At 43.6% G+C, this 20,808-nt stretch overlaps 1 protein-coding gene across 1 annotated transcript in view; it reads left to right on the top strand.

Annotated features, from left to right (window-relative positions):
• MTUS2 (microtubule associated scaffold protein 2) overlaps positions 1-20,808 on the top strand; it is a 369,436-nt gene that overhangs the window by 213,637 nt on the left and 134,991 nt on the right. Inside the window, exon 6 of the mRNA XM_081549337.1 lies at positions 16,822-16,983. Coding sequence (XP_081405463.1) covers positions 16,822-16,983 — 162 coding nt within the window. The remainder of the gene's footprint in view (positions 1-16,821; positions 16,984-20,808) is intronic.

Below are 20,808 nucleotides of genomic sequence, written 5' to 3'. Positions count from 1 at the left end.
GAGTGCTTTCGATGATAGCTGCTCGGAACGGTGTGCTTCTCCTGCACTTGAAAAATGAAGAGCCGCTCCCTTGTCTTAATCCATCTTTGGGAATCACGTGGTCATTCTCTCCTGCATGGCTGACTCCTCCATCCTAGATCATCTCTGAGCCCTGCTTCCCAGGGAAGCACGTGGAGAGAGAAAATCAAGACGTGAGTGTCACTGTGACGCGACAAGTCTGTCTCTTTTACCATATCAAATGTAGCAGAGGAATGATTTATTTTTATTGGCATATAGTTGCTTTACAACGTTGTGTTCTTGTCTGCTCTACAGCAAAGTGAATCAGCCACATGTATACCTATGTCCCCTCTTCCTTGGGTTTGCTTCCCACTTAGGTCACCACAGACTGTTGAGTAGAGTTCCCTGTGCTCTACAGTAGATTCTCGTTGCTGTTGTTGTTGTTCAGTCTCTCAGGCATGTCCTGCTCTTTGAGACCCTGTGGACCGCAGCACGCCAGGCTCCCCTGTCCTTCAGTATCTCCTGGAGTTTGCTCAGACTTACGTGCCTTGAGTCGGTGATGCCATCCAACCATCTCATCCTCTGTCACCCCCTTCTCCTCCTGCCCTCTATCTTTCCCAGCATCAGGGTCTTTTCCCAAGAGTTGGTTCTTTGCATCAGGTGGCCAAAGTGTTGGAGCTTCAGCTTCAGCATCAGTCCTTCCAATGAATATTCAGGGTTGATCTCCTTTAGGATTAACTGATTTGATCTCCTTGCAGTCCAAGGGACTCTCAAGCATCTTCTCCAGCACCACAGTTTGAAAGCATCAATTCTTTGACACTTGGCCTTCTTTATGAACCAATTCTCACTTCCGTACATGACTACTGGAAAAAACCATAGCTTTGACTATATGAACCTTTGTCAGCAAAGTGATGTCTCTGCTTTTTAATATCTTCATATGCTTTATGTCTTCCTTAGTAAATGTTTCATTCCACTGGGGCTTACATAGTATGGTCTCAGGCTCAGCGGAGGGTCTATTGAATGAGTAAGTGAATGAATGAAAGAACAAAGAAAGTGAAGACAGAGAGAAAACAGGACCCAGGCATTGGCACGGGAATGGAAGAGTGGATTTAATGGAGAAACAGACATAGAGAATAGACTTATGGACATGGGGAGAGGGGAGGAGAGGGTGAAATGTATGGAAAGAGAAACATGGAAACTTACATTACCATATGTAAAATAGATAGCCAATGGGAATTTGCTGTATGGCTCTGGAAACTCAAACAGGGGCTCTGTATCAACCTAGAGGGGTGGGATGGGGAGGGAGGTGGGAGGGAGGTTCCAAAAGGAGGGGATATATGTATACCTGTGGCTGATTCATGTTGAGGTTTGGCAGAAAACAAGAATATTCTCTAAAGCAATTATCCTTCAGCAAAAAATAAAATAAAATAAACTTCATTAAGATAAAAAGAAAAAAAAAAGTTTAATGCAAGAGCAGGTAGTGGCATTTGGCCACCCGGTTGACTGGACATGCCCTGGTGCCAGGCAGCCCTGAATCTTACCAGCATGGTCACTTATTTGGGTGGTTGATACCACGTGACCATGAGCCACAGCTTTGGGGCAGGTGGACGTGTCCAAAGCGCTTAGCCTTCTCTGTGTTTTGCTTGCCATAGCAGTGGGGCCTCCATTCTGAGAAACACAGCTTTAGGTTACTCAAGGAAGACTCTTCCAACCCCATCTCAGTTTAAAAGTAAGTGTCTGTTGCCTCTGCTAACCTTCCAATCCATTTAGCTTTCTCCGTGTGCAACAGTGACTCCTTCACTCTGACAGGAAAATTGAGTAGCACTTCACAGAAATATGAAAACACTGTCAGCTCAGATTACCTCCACCTCACCTCATTCTGCGTGTTCTCAACTTTTTGTGTATTTGATCTGGAAGTATATAACTGCTGGCTGAGCTGGTAATCAAACTATATAACCAGGGACCACTTGTTCCCTAGCTTTCTCTTCTCTCTCTCCCCTATTCAGTAGTTTTAAAGCTATAATACTCATGCCACCACTTACATTTTTTTTCTCTCAGAAAGTTGCTGACTTGAATTAAATGTGCCTTGTGATTTTTTTTTTTTTTTCTGAAAGATGCCAAGTTCTGAGTATCCCCTGCTGCTGCTGCTGCTGCTGCTAAGTTCCCCATCCCCTAGCTCACAAGTAAAATGATTTTTGCCCACGGTGCACACTTGCCTCGGCAGAAGTTGTTCCCAGGTGGATATTTCCTGACTGCAGCCACTGTAATTGCAGCCCATGTAGCTGGAGGCACGTGTAAGCTGAACTAGCTAAGGGAGCTGAGGTGGAAGGACCCAGAAGAGTGAGTGATGGCAGATCAGCCTTGGACTGTGTTTTTGAGACTCATCCTGGGGCTTTTCCATTTCAGAGGAGATTCTGTGGGATCCTTGTTAGATGAGTTTCTATTAGGTTTGCTTGCAGACCCCTCTGGCCCATCTGTCAAATTGTCATCATCCCAGAGTTGAAATACTGTCTATTTTTACGCAAAGGTAAAGGATCCCACTTATATTCAATATTGGTTCTAAAATTTCTTTTGGCTCATTTGGGGTATTGTTCTCCAAAGGTTTTATATTTGTGTAGAAAATACAACCTAAGACTAATTAACACTGTCAGAAATAGACAAGATCAAAGACTTCTTCTCTTAGAACCAAACTTCTGAAATCTCAGAATCTACCCTGTGGACTTGAAGACAGGAGAGCATGGTTCTATGGTTCGTGGATTGTTTAACTCCATTGTGAGGCAGAGCTGTGTATCTGCTGTCAGCCAGAGTCTGTGGGTGGGGGCGTGGTTAGGAGGTCATGGGATCTCCAGGTGAGGGGAAGGTGATTTCTAGAAGATGGATCCATTGCTCCCGAGCCCCGTCGCCAGACAGCTGGGGTTCGGGAACAGTTTCTGGGCAGACTGTATTGAATTGTTGAACAAAGTTGGACTTTGGAGCCAGACCAGGCTTGATTTTGAATGCTGACTCTGCATTCATCATCTTTGTATTCCATCCTGGTTCATGTTACTTAGCCTGAGTTTCTGTTTTTGCAAAATGAACAGAAGATTGCACAGATTAAATGAGTTCGTCTTTGCCGATGCTTAATAAAAGTTACTTGTCAGATTTAAGCCCTTGGCTGATGTTCGTTTCTGTCTCTCCCAGGTCTGGGCAGTGACAGGGGAGGGGTTCTGAGGCTTCACATCATATCGGGCAGTTAAGTCAGAGATGGAAGGTGCTTGCTGGAGAGTCCAAGGCTCTGGGTTATGAAATGACAGGGCAGGGAGCCCGGGGGGCTCAGTGACCAGCAGGCGTGTGTCTCCGTGTCTGCCAGACGGTGACTTGGGCAGCAGGAGTCTGGTGGCCAGCCTTGGGAAGTCTTGTCCCAGCATTGAAGCGGGGATGTACATCAGGGGATGGGGTTCTTGGGAGACATTTCAGCATGCTGCTCATACACGTCCCTTGATCTCATTTATGTTTAGAATTTGCGATTATTTAATATAAAAAATTTCCTCCTTGGAGTAGCCCAGGGGTTTGTGCCTTTCTGCAGCCTAACGCTTTGCCAGAACTGTCCTTAGGGAAGGAGACCTTAGCAGATGTTGCATTTCATTCATATTTTAGGAAACGATTTATTCCACTTCTGCTTAAGCCCTAAGGCTGCAGGCGGGCCTGTTCTTTCCTCTCTGTGAACACAGGCTTAGGTGCTGTGGTCAGGGTGTCAAACAAAGATGGCTCCAGTCGCCATTCCCTGTACCTGCCTGGCCCAAAGCTACTGCCCCTTAGTTAAGATGAAGCTTTCTCAGAATTCTATGCCCATGAGACACAAATTCTGACTCACGTAGAATCCAGATTTTGCTATTGATTGAAGTGCTTCTGCTTATAAGCATGTATTTATGAATTGTAAGGGCCTTCCCTGGTGGCTCGGTGGTAAAGAATCCGGCTGCCAGTGCAGGAGACACAGGTTTTACCCCTGATTGGGAAGATCCCCTGGGGAAGTAAATGGCTACCCACTTCAGTATTCTTGCCTGGGAAATCCCATAGACAGAGGAGCCTGGTGGGCTACAGTCCATGGGGTCACAACAGAGTCAGACATGACTGAGCGACTAAATAGCAACAATGATAAAAAAAGCAAAAAGTGAAAGAGAACTCATGAGCTGACTGTTGCTCAGATTGGGGTCGAGTGGGTAGGGGCATGTGCTGAACGTGGCCCAGTGCAGACATGGGATGTTCAGCCCCTCGGAGATGCAGGGTGACCCTGGGGTTCACCTGTGCCTGGCTTGCGACTCATGGTTACCCAAAGTAAGATATCTTGGTTGGAGGAATGGCAAGGAGATGCAGAAGAGTTGAAACTCAAAAGCATGAGCTTGGGGTCACAGCTTCATAAAATCTGAATCAAGCCTAGTTTCACCACTTTAGACTCAGTGTGGAGGTGGCTGGCACTGTCCCGGGAGAATCTCCCTAAGGGAAGTGGTCAGCTGAAGCTTGTGCTCACATCTCATGAAATGTGAAGGCTTTACAGGGGTTATAAAGTTCATTTACTAGCTTGTTGATGATACTTTGCAAAAACCAGTTTGCATACCATTTGCCTGAGTGATTTTATGATCGGTTTTTCAATGCTTGCAATTTTATTTCATATAGATGGTGGTCAGACAGCAAGTACCAGGCATAGCATTGCCCATAAAAATGAACGGAAATAGAGTTTTTGATTTTTGAACTTTTCTATCGGGAAGGACTTTGAGGAAAAGGATTGTGTTCATAAAGTAAGGAGCAAATGGTTTCAGAGGCCAGGACAGGGGAGACAATTTGTTTAGTGTTTACTGCATATCAGATACTTTACACATGATTTCGTGGTGCCTGCAGTACTTGCTCTTCTGAGGTCACAACTGAGGGTGCAGGGGAAGAAAAATCAGTGACTGTCCCAGGTGATCATGTTCTCAGTCAGGGCTACCACGGGCTTCAGGGACCATGACATTCTGTCATCGGAGACAGAAAGACACAGACAGAGCAAAGCAAAGGAGGACTGTCTTTGTTTCATTTTGATTCATAAGTCCAGTAATTATAGTACTTCAAAAAAACTGTTCCGTTCTTTCTAGAACCCTAGGAGTCTTCCAAGGGATGATGTATTCTCCATTAAACCGTGATAATTTAAAGTGCTTGAAGTGTGTCACCATCTGTTGTCTATTGGAGTTTCCCCCAGACAATTTCAATTGAAAACAGTTGCTATTTATGTTATTGAGACACTTGTATTTGGATGTTAGTACAGCTCCCAGAAGTTCATGGTTTTGGACCTAGGCTCTGGGAATCAGGAAGATTTCGGTCCATTTTCCTAATTTCTGATTGACATAGATCAGGGTGATACATACAGAAAGCAGAGGAGGTTCCATTACTCTACAGAAATTAAAGCATCGTTGAATATTGAAGGTATTTGTTTAGTATTTTTTAAATTTATTACTATTTTTTCCGAAATAAGCCTATTTAAGAAATATATAGCATTTTTAAAGTTAAGTAGGCCTATCTTGGAAAAAATAATAATAAATTTTATAAATACTGAAAGAAAATATTCAATATTCAACAATGCTGTAATTTCTGTTGAGTAAAGGAACCTCCTCTGCTTTAATTTAAATAGTTTTATGTGTATTTGTAAATTAAAGATTTTCCCGTAAGTATAAATCACATTGTCTTTGGAAATAAAGACATATATAACAGATATATAACTCAGACATGTTTGAAAAAAAGACAATTCCAATCAAATACTGACAAAAGTAAGAATTAATTTGAAGGAAAACAAGATTGCTGCTGCTGCTACGTCGCTTCAGTCGTGTCCGACTCTGTGTGACCCCACAGACAGCAGCCCACCAGGCTCCTCCGTCCCTGGGATTCTCCAGACAAGAACACTGGAGTGGGTTGCCATTTCCTTCTCCAGTGCATGAAAGTGAAAAGTGAAAGTGAAGTCGCATAGTCGTGTCTGACTCTTTGCGACCCCATGGACTATAGCCTACCAGGCTCCTCCATCCATGGGATTTTCCAGGCAAGAGTACTGGAGTGGGGTGCCATTGCCTTCTCAGGTTCACATATTCATCCTTGCTTTTGTCTTTTTTATTTTTTGGTCAATCCCAGTCTCTCCATATATCCCTTCTTTCCCCTTTCCCTCTTGGTATTCCACATCTGTGATTCTATGTCTGTTTTGTAAATAAGTTCATGTGTACCATTTTTTATATTGCACTTATGAGCAATATCGTATTTGTCTTTCTCTGTCTGACTTTCTTCACTCAGTATGACAGTCTCCATGAAGGTATTTTTATATAACTCTAGTTTATCTAAAGAAGTAACCAAAAGTTAGCGATCAAGAACTATTAAAGAATTAGCTATCAAGCTAACTCAGCAGAATTTTAGATGTTATCAGTCTCATTTTCCACTAAGACAAGTAAGTACTGTCTTTTGACTGAATCTTTCCGTCTTCCATTCAGCTAGAGCAGTGGTTCTCGCTGGGGATGGTTTTTGCCCCCAAGGGCATTTGACACTGTCTGGAGACATTTATTGTTCTTCACTCCAGTCAAATTGGGGATGGGCAGGGAGAGAGAGTGCTCCCGGATCCGTGGACACTGCTGACCATCCTACGATCACAGGGCAGCCTCCACAGCAAAGACTTACCTGGTGCAAGACATGGATGATATCCTGCTGGAAAACTCTGGGCTAAAGGGAGAGAATAATGAAGATGACACTGAGGAACAAAACCAGTCCTATGCTGAAGGAGAAATAAAAGGGGACACGCCTACCCTCTTGAACCCTGAAGGAAAAGAGAGAGTTTTCTAGCTCACAGGAGGGGAGAGAAAATTCTTAGAGTTCAAGGGGTGAATATTTGGATTTACAAGTTGACAAACCTCCTTAAGGCCAATAGGCTGTTCATTTGTGAAGAGGCTGATTAGTGATTTCCGTTTAAGGTTTCATTTTCTCCAGAAGCTACTGAGTAGAAAGGGTTCTTTTGGGAGATTGACATATATACATTACGATGTGTAAAATACATAGCTAGTGAGAACCTGCTGTATAGGGAGCTTACTCCATGCTCCGTGATAACCCAGATGGGTGGGATTTGGGTGTGAGGGTGATGGAGGTCCAACAAGTGCAGATATATGTATAGATATAGCTGATTAGCTTTGTTATACAGTAGAAAATAACAGGATGTTGTAAAGCAATTATATTCCAATTAAAAACAAACGATTGTGAGAACCAGTAACAGATCAGGAAAAGAAAGAAAGGGTTCTTTTTAAGAGTGTAAGAAATCACGGCTCGGGGAACAATTCTGACTTCTTTGCAGCAACCCCTGCCTTGTTTAAAAATATATGGAATGGAAGGTTGGGGCTCAGTTGCCATGATCCACTTTTCAGCATTTGACTTAGTTGAAAGACCCTGATGCTGGGAAAGATTGAAGGAAGGAGGAGAAGGGGACAAAAGAGAATGAGATGGATGGCATCACCGACTCAATGGACATGAGTTTGAGCAAACTCCGGGAGACGGTGAACAACAGGGAAGCCTGGTGTGCTCTAGTCCACGGGGTCGCAAAGAGTCTGACACAACTGAGTGACTAACACACAACCCTCAGATATTTTGGAACAATTAATTAAACAGGCCTGCGACCCAAAAAGCAAACTATAGTAGAGCCCAAAATCCAAGTTATGGAAGTGGAACAACTAACCTTTCTTATTGGTCTGTTAATAAAAACTGGTAGATAAGTCCTTGATCATTTCTGTAATTTCTTGTACCATATTAATAACTTCAGTAGAATTTAAATTGAGTTCAAATCAGATGCTCTTATCTTTTAACAACTCCTATATTAAGCATATAATTAAAATGCTCCAGTTTAAATATTTTCCCCAAGGTTTTAACTACTAAAAGATTCACACAGTGATGAACCAGAGTCTTCACGAATGAGGGCTCAAGCTTTTAAGAACTTCAGGTAGGGAAAAGGGATTTATGCCAACTGGTCTAATTGATGTAAAAGAGGAATGGTAAGAGATTGCTTTTAATTACTCAAAAGTCTCTTGAAATATTGTATTAGCCCTTGATCTTTTAAGTCACTAACCTGCATCAATATTTGACCATGCTCTCTCCTTTGGGAATGTGACTTGGTAAATATTAAAGAGAATTTCTTAGATCAAAAGGAAGCTTTCAGTCACTTATGTGCTGGGAGTTCACATGCCCTGGGCTGGGAGATGCTGGCTTTTACCCTTTGCCATTGTATCTATGATCTTAAGAGAGACGGTCTGATCACCCCAACCTTTGCTCTCTTTGATAACCAGCTTGGTCTTTCTTAGAGTCTGTTACTTAGCAGGAAATTGAGAGAAGATGTTATAGTGAAGATGGCATTTAATGAGGCGATGGAGGACGGGAAGGCTGGCCCACGTCTCAGGGTGTCACAGATGGGAGGGAATGGTACCTCTCACACAGACCCACCCTCCCTTTACCATTCATGTCCCTGCACTATGAACCTCACTTAACCAGTTGAGCTGCACCCATATTTCCCCATTTCCTGAGCAGACATAAGAAAGAAGACCCTCTTTGCTATATGTTAGAATGGATTCCAGGAAGGTTTTCCTGGAATGTCTGGGCGGGGAGTGAGAAGGGGGGACAGAGGTGTTTCTTGTTCTCTTCTGTGATGATTTAGTTGTGATCATTGTCAAAAGAAGGAAATTTGGGGAAAGAGAATGCCTAGCCCTGGGTCACTGTGACAGCTACCTAGTGAAGCCCTGGGAACCTGTGAAAGTAGAGGTGGCTGGCATTGTCGGCATCCGCTGCTTGCAGAAATCATCTGCTTCCCTGATGGGTCTGGTGTGTGGGGGGAGAAATGTTTTGAGGGTATTTTCATAGGGCTTGCATGGAACAGGATTTCACAAAACCAGGTGGCACGTGGGACAGAGGGGACTCTTGAAGAAATGACAGCTGATGAAACAAGGCTGCTTTTGATGATGTTGGTGCACACACCGTGGATGACAGCTAACATTTTTTGAGTGCTAGGTGTTTTGCAAAGTGATCTATATGCATTATCTCATTTAAGTCTCAGGCTAACCTAACAACATAGGGTAAATAAATAAATAAACCATTTCATTAAAGAGGCTGAATTAATTAACATTTTAAGGAGGATGTTACTAGTAAGTTTCAAATCTGGTCTTGAGTTTGGGCAGAGTCTGTGGTGTCCATGACTGTGCTACATGGCGCTCTCATTACTACTACTCTTAAGACTTGCTGTCAGGGCCCTGATGGAAGAGCTCAGGAAGGGGAACCCTGCAGCAGGAATCCAGAGAATTCCTGTGGACCTGGCGAACCCTCTTCACCCCGCACCTGACCCACAACTGCATCCTGCCGCCTCATGGGGAGGCCGTGTAGGTGATGTCTCCTGGCCTAGGGCTGGAACCACTTACTGGACTCCTGGAAGACTGTATTGAGGAAGATACACAGGCCAGCCTTGGATTAACGAGAAGTCAACACTTGCTTTGGGCTTCCCAGGTGGCTCAGTGGTAAAGAATCCACCTTCCAATGCAAGAGACATGGGTTTGATCTTTGGATTGGGGAGATTCCCTGGAGAAGGAAATTAGAACTCTCTCCAGTATTCTTGCCTGGAGAATTCCATGGACAAGAGGAGCCTCGCGCACCACAGGCCATGGGGTCATGAAGAGTCGGACACGACTGAGAAACTAAAGAACAACAGTGACAACACTTGTTCTGGGTGAAGTGGGAGTAGTGAAAGGCATGCCATGGCCCGTGTTTTTCCTTCTTTCATTAGGACTTAAGTTACTGGGGAGAGATGGATGAAGAAGCACGGTTCTTTAGAGTTCACCTCTTCAGAGCTAGACTCCAGCCATTGCGTTGGAGAGACGTGAAGCCATGAGCTGTTGGTGGTTGGAACAAAAACAAGAGACAGTAGCCTGATGAGACTAATGGGCTTTGAATGAGGCTCAGTGTTGGGTTAGTGGGCATAGGGTCAGTGTTGCCTTTACTAAGGGCTTAGATGTGTCTGATACTATTCTAAGCATTTTAGTCTAAATATGTACAATAGTAACTCCTTTAAAGCAACAATTGTGATGATATCCTCTGTTATCCTCCATTTTACAGCTGAAGAAATGAAACAGAGAGTAAACCACTTGTCCAGGCTTTGAATCCAGGCCATCTTAACCATTTAACTATTATCCTCTCAAACTTTATCGAACCCAGAGATGAATGCTTAAGATGATACTGAAGCAAAAACTGAAATGATACAGAGTAAAAATAATAGGTAAACAGTACAGTCTCTTGGGGCTAGGGGTGGGATGCTTGGGCAAAAGACCCCCAAACTGTTAAATTCCGATGTTTATTTTTCTGCATATTGTTTTAAAAATGTTTGAAAAGCACCTCACTACATCATAGACAGTTGACACCCTTTAAACAACAAATTCCACCACCCTCACCTTGGCCATGCTCAGGGCGTCTGCATTCACGGGAGCTGTTGAGGAAAGTGCGAAGCTTTTAGAGCATCTCCAGGCTCAGAAATGGAGAAAAGGAATTGGCTACGAAGGGAAGCACTGTCCCCATGGGACAGGTTTGCACTTAGTCCTTCCTTCATGCATACAGCAAGTACTCTTCCAGCACAGCCTTGTTGATGATGGAGCAGGAAGTCACAGGGCGGAATCCTGCCTGCCTGGAGTTTGCACTCTGCTTGATGTGGTGGTGGGAACTGAGGTCAGAAAAATATGGTGGGATCAGATAGTGGAAGAGTTAGAGTACCAGAAGGGCTTCCCTGATGGCTCAGTTGGTAAAGAATCTGCCTGCAATGCAGGAGACCCAAGTTCAATTCCTGGGTTGGGCAGATCCGCTGGAGAAAGGATGGACTACCCATTCCAGTGTTCTTGGGCTTCCCTTGTGGCTCAGCTGGTAAAGAATCTGCCCGCAATGCGGGAGACCTGGGTTTGATCCCTGGGTTGGGAAGATCCCCTGGAGAAGGGAAAGGCTACCCACTCTAGAATACTTGCCTGGAGAATTCCATGAACTGTATAGTCCATGGGGTTGCAAAGAGTCAGACATGACTGAGTGACTTTCACTTTCACTTTGGAGTACCATTTGGAATTTACTTGGAAAACCAGGTAGAGGTATGGGGAGGGGATGCACCGAATGAGGGAGCATTGAAGGGGGTGGGAGAGGAAGGGTAGGGCCCTACCACTGTGTCCCCAACAGGTGCTGAGGGACTGACGTGGGTGCCAGCCATGGGGGCAGACAAGGGGTATAGATCTGTGGAGTCTGGAATGGAAACGGAAGCACACTGCCTTGAACTGGTTGATAGAAGGGAGAGTCAGGAGGGTTCCGACACTTCAATTCTAAGTTTCAAGAGCAGCGATGGTCATTAATAATCAAAAAGATGGTCATACTGAGTTAAGTACAGATAGAGAAGGAGAAATATCAAATGACATCCCTTATGTGAGGAATCTAAAAAGACATGTTACAAATGAACTTACTTAAATAACAAAAAGAGACTCACAGACTTAGAGAGTGAACTTACAGCTGCTGGGGGTAGGATGGTGGGAAGGGATAGTTAGGGAGTTTCAGATGGACATGTGCACACTGCTATATTTAAAATGAATAACCAACAAGGCCTACTGTGCAGAGGGATCTCTGCTCAATGTTATGTGGCAGCCTGGATGGGAGAGGAGTTTGGGGGAGAATGGATACATGTATATGTATGGCTGAATCCCTTCACTATCCACCTGAAACTGTCATTGTTAATTGGTTTATGAAAGTGAAAGTCACTCAGTCGTGTCTGACTCTTTGCGACCCCATAAACTATACAGTCCATGGAATTCTTCAGGCCAGAAAACTGGAGTGGCTAGCCTTTCCCTTCTCCATGGGATCTTCCCAACTCAGGGATAGAACTCAGGTCTCCCGCACTGCAGGTGGATTCTTTACTAGCTGAGCCACAGGGAAGCCCAGGAATACTGGAGTGGGTAGTCTATCCTTTCTCCAGCAGATCTTCCCGACCTGGAAATCAAACTGGGGTCTCCTGCATTGCAGGCGGATTCTTTACCAACTGAGCTATCAGGGAAGTCCCTAATTGGTCTATATTCCAATACAAAATAAAAAGCTTAAATAAGTAAATAAAATACTTGTTCCCTGCGGGATGGCTTAGGTTGAGAAAACAAAGGTTAAAAAAATAATAGTAATAAAGGAGGATGAGGGCTAGTGTGCAGCAGAGAGAAATGTTGACTTTAGACGTTCCCTCTTGCCCAGCCTCTCCACTTAACGTGATGTCCCCTCCTTCACCCTTGAGTTTCTCCTGTTCCTGTGTTTCTTTCATAACGGATGACAGTTAGAGATGGTCTTGTTTATCTGTGCCTGTTTGGGTCTGGGTGTCCTCCCACTGGAATGTAAGTGGTGTGAAGACAGGACCGTGTCTGTCGTGTACCTCCTGCCCGGGGCAGAGCCTGCCACAGAGTCTTGGTCGTCTTCATTTAGGTAAAGATACATCTTTGCTGAAATGATAAGCTAGCGGGTTTACCTTAGCACTTTGGTGAGAAATAAAGCATACACCTGAGTTAAAATATGCAGGAGGCAGGAAATAAAACATTCAGTTGGTACTTTAATAATTAAACTAAATTTTGCTGCCAAGTGATAATAAATACGGCTAAGTCAATACAATATGCATCAGGGAGGCAATCGTGCAGCCAGAACATTATACAACTTGATTGCTTGGGATTGTTTAAAAAAATCAGTGAAGATTAATCATTATAATACAGATAAATACTCAGAAACAAAGAAAGATGTTTCTTCAAGTTTGACTGTAATGCCTTCATGGTATTAATAACAGATTTGCTATTTTTCTACAGCCTTCCCAACCTCATTCTGGTCTGGTTGGTGTTCATCTCTCGATCCATTCTTTTCTTCTTTTAAAGCTCAGCTTCAGCTATCCACATTCCCAATAAGTGATGTAGGGATATGGATTGGAAACCCTGGCTGCAGCCATGGTCAGAATCATCCTTTGGAGCGGGTTGAGGGGACACACTCATCACTTTGTGGGGTGCTCTCAGGGCTCCTGTAAATCTACACTTCCTCCTTCTGGTGTCTCAGATCCTTCCAGGGACTTTTATTCCTTTAGTGCCGCCTTGTCTGGCCTGAATGAATATTCACACGTCCTCCTCTGTCTGTGGTGCAGGCCCAGATCTACTCAGATTCACTATTCGTGTATGCTCAACCACCGCAGTAGACTCGGGCTGGTTGAGAATGGGATGACTAATTACATGCATGGACCACTCCCACTAGCTGGGTCCTCAGGAGCATCTCTGGCTCACACAGGCATGGTTCATTTCCAGTTGCTTTCTCCTCTTACCAAGCAGTGGTTTGATGTTGTCTGCATTGTTGTCAAATACTAGAGCAGTTACAGAATTCAGTAGCCCTTTGCAAATTCAGAGGACTTGTCATTTACTGAATAAAGTGTCTTTAAGTGCTGGTCAACTTCAGCTGGTTTTCAAAGAGGGGTATTGTTCACTGCCAGCTGTCTCCCACAATAATGGAAAAGAAGGGAGTTGAGTTTTATTTTATTATATTATCTTGTTTTATTTTATTTTTTGGTAATTCAAGACTACTCTCAAAAGGGAGTACAAAGCTTCCTAGACACTTCATACTTCAAACAGATGAATTACTTCCCAGCCTGGATAACAGCCGAATTTCTAAATTGAGATGTTCACTGAATTATAAATTTCATGTAAGAGAATAATACCAAGCACAAAAGGATTTGATAAAAGGGCACTTGAACTCTGCAAATGATACAAAATATTCCCCTTCTTAAGAATCTTTAATAAATTGTTAAATAAAAGATGCTGTGTGAAAGATTTGATGTTCAGCTTCCAGTGAAGTTTTCAGTAGGTTGATTATTCTGGCAGTATGTCAGCAGAAGGCTGAACGTTAGCTAATTCCATGCGAATTTAGTGACGTTGAACATTTTTTCATGCCTCTGTTGGCCATCTATATATCTTCTTTGTAAAAATGTCTATTCAGCTCCTCTGCCTATTTTTAATAGGGTTGTTGAGTTGTATGAATTCTTTATATGTTTTGGATATTAACCCATTATTGGATATATTATTTCCAAATATCTTCTCCCATTTGGTAGGTTGTCTCCTAATTTTATTGATGGTTTCCTTTGCTATGCAGAAGCTTTTTAGTTTGATATAACCCTGTTTGTTTATTTTTGCTTTTGTTTCCCTTCCCTGAAGAGACATTTCTAGACCCATATTGCTAAGACCAGTGTCACAAAGTGTGTACTGCCTGTGTTTTCTTCTAGGAGTTTCATGGTTTCAGGTCTTATAAATTCAAGTCTTTAATCCATTTTGACCTGATTTTTGTGTGCTGTGTGACAGGGGTCTAGTTTCATTTTTTCTGCTCCTGTGCTTACTTTTAAATCTGAAATTCAGGATACAGTGTACCTCCTTTCAGTGGAGTTTCATTGTTTTTGTACTGTTTGTCTGAATCAAATGTATTTCCTATCCCTGTCTTTTGTTGTTTTTGTTCAGTCCCTAAGTCATGTCTGACTCTTTGTGACCCCATGGACTGTAGCATGCCAGGCTTCCTGGTCCTTCACCATCTCCCAGAGTTTGCTCAAACTCATGTCCATTGAGTCATGGATGCCATCCAACCATCTCATCCTTTGTCACCGCCTCAATCTTTCCCAATATCAGGGTCTGTCCTGTCCTCAATCTTTCCCAATATCAGGGTCTTTTCCAATAAGTTGACTTTTCACATCAGTTGGCCAAAGCATTAGCACTTCAGCATCAGTCCTTCCAGTGAATATTCAGGGTTGATTTCCTTTAGGATTGACTAGTCTGATCTCCTTGCAGTCCAAGGGACTCTCAAGAGTCTTCTCCAGCACCACAGTTCAAAAGCATCAATTCTTCAGCACTCAGCTTCTTTATGATCCAACTCTCACATCCATACATGACTACTGGAAAAACCATAGCTTTGACAACATGGACCTTTGTTGGCAAAGTGATAGCCCTGTTTAGAACTATTTAAAACCTTACACAGGACCTTCAGAGAACTGTAGGGCATAGGTTCTGTGTTAGGAAATAGCAGTCTTTATTCTTCCTTCCTAAATACTGTTTTGTTAAGAGACAAAACAGATTTCACTCATTTTAAACAGACTTTCGGGTCTTCAGAGGGAGGAAAGCAGCCATCTTTTACTATGAGGGGTTGAATTAAACTCCTGAACATTTGAACACTAAAGCCATTTTAATAATGTTATCATTTTGATGCAGGCCCTATCTGCATAGAATGTTAAGGCTATCCTTTTAGAATGATGGAAACAAAAAACTTTAATCTTTCACTACAATTCCGTATACATCTTCCAGCTGTCAGTGTGTATTTTCCATGGTAGACAGTCACGTTCCTAACTGGATAGCTTTCATCCCAACAGGCCATAATCTCGGTATATTCAGGCTTTCTATTTAATTTGGTAGATTAGTCTTTGCAGCTGTTACTCAGAGGTGCATTTAGAAGATTTATCCTTTAATAGGAATAGATGGTGGTGTCATTGTCTTTAAGAGGTTACAGATATATCCAGCATAGTAGGTTTGAAAATTTATAGAGGAGAAAAAATGGGCCACGACCATTCTGGCATTTAAATCCCAGTATGCCCTGTCTTCAGAGCAGCTCATTGTAAAGAAGCTCTTCTGTAGACACAGAGCCTGTTTCTATGTTGAATAGAAAACTGAAATGACCAGTAGACATCTTCTGCCTTTGCAATAAACTGGGCTCTAATGCAGGGTCCTCTTAATTTGATGCTGTTGCTGTTGTTTAGTCGCTCAGTCATGTCCGACTCTTTGCAACCCCATGGACTATAGCCTGCCAGGCTCCTCTGTCCTTGGGATTTTCCAGGCAAGAATCCTGGAGTGGGTTGCCATTTCCTTTTCCAGGGGATCTTCCAGACCTGGGGATGGAACTTGCATCTCCTGCATTGGCACTGAGCCACCAGGGTAGCCCCCTTAGTTTCATGAGGCCTCAGCTCGTCAGATCAAAAGCTTCATGAATTTCAAAGGGATTCTCTGCCTGCATGCTTCTCATCCATCTCCCTTCATCCCAAGGCCCTTACTCTGAAGATGAAGTGAGCCGGGTTTCAGGGAGTCCTGAATCCTCTTCTGGACCAGCAGTGTACGTGTGTGTGTCCTTACTCTTGTCTCCTCTGGGTCACTTACATTGGTTTCCAGAAAACTGTTGCTCATCCTCTGACAGTTATAAAATGAATGCTTATCATATGTGTGTACAGCTTGTTGTTTAGTTGCTCAGTCATGTCCGACTCTTTTGTGATCCTATGGACTATCGCCCACCAGGCTCCTCTATCCATGGGATTTTCCAGGCAAGAATACTGGAGTGGGTTGCCATTTCCTTCTCCAGGGACTCTTCCTGACCCAGGGATCAAACCTGTGTCTCCTGCATTGGCTGGTGGGTTCTTTACCACTGAACCATCTGGGAAGCCTGTGTATGCAGCTACACATCCGGAGAAGCAAATTGTGTGTGCGTGCGTGTGTGTGTGTGTAAAATCTTCAGTGGAGTGAAGCTGCTCTTGGCTTTGGTGGAGCCTGTGGCATGTAGGTTTGGAAGACAGACTTACCTGCAGTGACTGAAGGCAACTCTTTTTCCATATCTCGTCCCAGAGAAATGCTTTTCAAGGCCACTCGTCAGGAGTTGGGTCAAGTTCTGATGCAGGTGGAGGCTTCAGGGATAGGTCGGTGGTGGTGCCCGGCAAGGGGGTCCATCCATTTTTCATGACGTTATCATTAACGCACTGTCTGCCTCCTGCAGGTTCAGCCTTTGGAACTGAAGACCAGCCGCCTCTAAAGGCAGCTCTCCCTGCCAAAGACACACCCAAGGGGACCGGCCGGGTGGCCCCTCCGGCTTCCTCCAGCGCGACAACACCCCGCAGGAGTTTGCTTCCGGCGCCGAAATCCACATCCACACCAGCTGGTAAGACTTGTGCTGCAGAGAAACTGCAGTGGAGAGCCTTTTCTGCATTAAAGTCTTCTGAGAGCCTTTGGGTACATCAGCTGTTTAGATGGGATGACAGATGTCTTTCCGATGACTTTTAATATTAGTGGTAATAATAGTACCACGATTCTCAAGGCACTTTCATCTATTCCTGTGTTTAAATTCTCAAAACTCCTTCGCAATCCTCCTAGTGACTGGTAACCCATCAAATCACAGTTTCCATTGCAAAAAATAAAAATAAAAAAGGATCAAGCTCATTTAGGCAGATTTGGCTTAGGGAAGCAGGTGCTGATGAAATCTATCACTGGAAGGATGGTAGGAGCTAGCTGCAGACTGTGCACCCTGGGAGTGAGTACCTGATCCCTGGGGGAACACTGCTGCCTCAACAGGGATGTAGGGGTTCCGTCCCCGTGCTGGTTCCAGGCTGGTGCCATCCAAGCCGGGTTGCAGGGATCAGGAGCTACGGCAGAAGGCTGGCTCCAGAGTCACGCTGTACTTGCCGTGTCCAGGCCAGCAAAGCCGATGCCTCTCCTGACCTGGGAAGCTAGTGACAGACACAGGGGACTCAACTGATGTAAAGGTGTGACAAGTGAAGGTGCTTGTCAACAGCTGAAGCTGCTGGGTGTGGCCCCCACCTGCCTTCTCCTCCTGTGTCTCACGCATGCGTGTTTGCCTTCGGGATGTCCAAGCATCTGGCATGTGGCTTAGCCTCCCATCTTCTGCACTTCATGTAGGAAGGCACTGAGAGTGAGGGAGCCTGGGTGTTGAGCCTGAATCTATGGTAGGTGGTTCACTTCTGTGGGTGTTCATTCCTCCATATTATTCTTTTGTGCTCCTGTAACAGTGATATATACACAGAGATGGGCCTGGTTCCTAAAAGTAAAATTGCATTGTACCTTTTTTTTTTTGATGTGGACCATTTTTAAAGTCTTTATTGAATGTGTTGCAATACTACTTAGTTTTATGTTTCGTTTTTGTTTTTTTTTTTGCCAAGAGGCATGTGGGATCTTAGCTTCCTGACCAGGGATCAGACCCACATCCCCTGCTTTAGAAGGCGAAGTCTTAACTGCTGGACCACCAGGGAAGTCCTGTACATTTTTCTACTTGTCACTTTCCTTACTGAAGGCACGTCATAGAGCTGCCTTCAAAGTCAGTGCATGGCTGTTTTTCAGTCGTTGCCTAGTGTGGTTATACCATGATCTATTCAGACATTCCCCCACCGGCAGGCATTCACTTTGTAACTGGCATTTGCCACTATAACCGATGCTTCAGTACACGTCCTTGAACAGGTGACGTTCTTTCTACAAGATGGATCCCCAGGAGTGGGATGGCTGTGCTTGATGCGTTAATAGATATGACTGGATTCCTTTTCAAAGGCTTCATTTTCACCCATATCGCTGATAAGAATAGATACTTATCATTTTTAAAAAATGTTGTCCATTTAATGGGAGTGAAATTCTATCTCAGTGTTATTTTAATTTGCATTTGCCTGACCACTTCAATGGAGCATCACCTCATAATCCCCTCTGGTAACATGTAAATTGACCTGCTTGGTTTTGTTCTTCCTCAGTGGAGGGAAAGCTCCCGGGGACAGTGACCTTGTCCCATTTATTTAGCCCAGTATCCCTGATCCTGCAGTCTCCTCAGGGACTAACTCCCAGTGGCTACTTAGCATCTGTTTGTTCACAGTCGGATGAATCAGCGAATCAGTGAATGAATGTCTCACGGCCTTTGACTCTTTTGGTTCCAGTTTCTTAACAAGTTTGGTTGGGGTTTAAATAGAAAATAACTAGACAAGCCTACAGTGAGTTAAAATACAGTTGTTGAATCAATCCTGCAGGCCTGTGTTTATCAAATTTTAGTGCCTCAGAACCACCTGTAGAGCTGTTTGAAAAGATTACTAGCTCTTGTCCTGAGTGACTTACTCAGTGGGTCTGGGGTGGAGCCTCAGAAATTGCATTTCCAATAAATTCCTGGGCTTCCCAGGTGGCTCAGTGGTAAAGAATCTGCCTGCCAATGTTCAGTCCCTGGGTCAGGAAGATCCTCTGGAGAAGGAAATGGCACCCACTCCAATATCCTTGCCTGGGAAATCCCACGGACAGAGGAGCCTGGTGGGCTACGGTCCTCGGGGTCGCAGAGAGCACATGACTGAGCACATAGCACATAACTTAATATACATAAGGCTCTGCGTTTGATTTTCCAAAGACATAAAACTTCTACATTTTCCCATTGTTGACATAAGGAGAAGGTGTTAAGGTGTTTAGAACAAGAGTTAACTACCACCACTTGCTAGATGGAGGACCCCACCCCAGCCTCTGTGTAAACCCTTGGCTGTGGCCCCTGTGAAATGGACTTATCTGGGGAAAGTGTGGATTGGGAAAATAGAGCAGAAGATGAGAGATTTCAGGACATTCTTTTCTAACTTTCATCTCACTCCAACACCTAATTTAATAGCAATTTAAAAATTATGATTAAAAGATACATTTTATTACTGAATTTTAGCTTTGCATTTATCCTATAGGTATGAATTTTTCATTTAAATAAAATGTAGTTCCTAATACCAAATCAGCTTTCCCATTGCCTTGTTCTGTCATCAGGCTAATTAAAAAGCAGAAGGCATGCAAATTACAGTTAAATTCCAAATAATTGGGTTTCTTGGGACTGTGGGGTATTTGGGTTATTCTGTTTACTTGGGTAACACCAACCCTTGTTTTAACTCATGCTGGTATTTCTAGACTGTGACGTATCACTTCTTTCCCTTGGTGATTCCAGGCTAATGATGGCAAGTTCTTGTGTCTTTGGGTCATCTGTTCAATTACTGTCATCCAAGACTGTAGATGCAACATGTACCCACAATAGAACATACCCTGGGAATGCCTGGGCTGTTTCTTTCAACCTAGATTTCTGATGTGAATTTTTTCTGTGAGTGACTTTTTTCTGGTTTGTTCATTCAGGAAACATTTAAATGCTTGCTTTAAGCCACAGGTGACTTAGATTCAAGAATAATTAAAACAGTCACAATAAGGTAAACAGAATTGTACACTAATAATTAGAGTGTCCCTTGGACAGCAAGGAGACTAAACAAGTCAATCCTAAAGGAAGTCAACCCTGAATATTCACTGGAAGGACTGATGCTGAAGCTGAAGTGTTAAGCTACCTGGTGCGAAGAGCGGACTCATCTGAGAAGACCTTAATGCTGGGAAAGATTGAAGGCAGGAGAAGAAGGGGACAACAGAGGATGAGATGGTCAAATGGCATCACTGACTCAGTTGACATGAGTTTGAGCAAACTCAGAGAAATAGTGAAGGTCAGGGAAGCCTGGTGTGCTGATGTCCATGGGGTCGGAGAGTTGGACACAACTGAGTGACTGAACAACAATTTGAGTGAGACCAAGAGATCTGTAATCTTATCATCTGGCTGTCAGTTAATTCTAGCAGACCAGGAAGTCATCGTAAGATGGATTAAGAGGGACTTCCTTGGTGGTCCAGTGGCCAAGACTCTGTATTCCCAGTGCAGGGGGCCCAGGTTCTATCCCTGGTCAGGGCACTAGATCCCATATGCCGCAACTAAAGATCCTGCGTGCTGCAACTAGACTCAGTGCAACTGAAATAAATAAATATTTTTTAAAAAGATGGGTTAAGAAACAAATGACCCAAAAAAGTTTAAATTAAATATAATAGACTTTTAAAATCACTTAATCATTTTCTCTTTATTTGTTTAATCATTTTCTAATTTGTTTATTTTGTAATCACTTTCTGATTTCAGCAAAGATACAAGGTAGCGTGCAGTAAAGGGCCCAGAATA

This window comes from Giraffa tippelskirchi, chromosome 12 (genome assembly GCF_054371585.1).
Source record: "Giraffa tippelskirchi isolate mGirTip1 chromosome 12, T2T-mGirTip1v1.2.pri, whole genome shotgun sequence".
Taxonomy (NCBI): domain Eukaryota; kingdom Metazoa; phylum Chordata; class Mammalia; order Artiodactyla; family Giraffidae; genus Giraffa; species Giraffa tippelskirchi.
The sequence above is the reverse complement of the archived record's forward strand: the minus strand, read 5'-3'. Positions and strand labels throughout refer to the sequence as shown.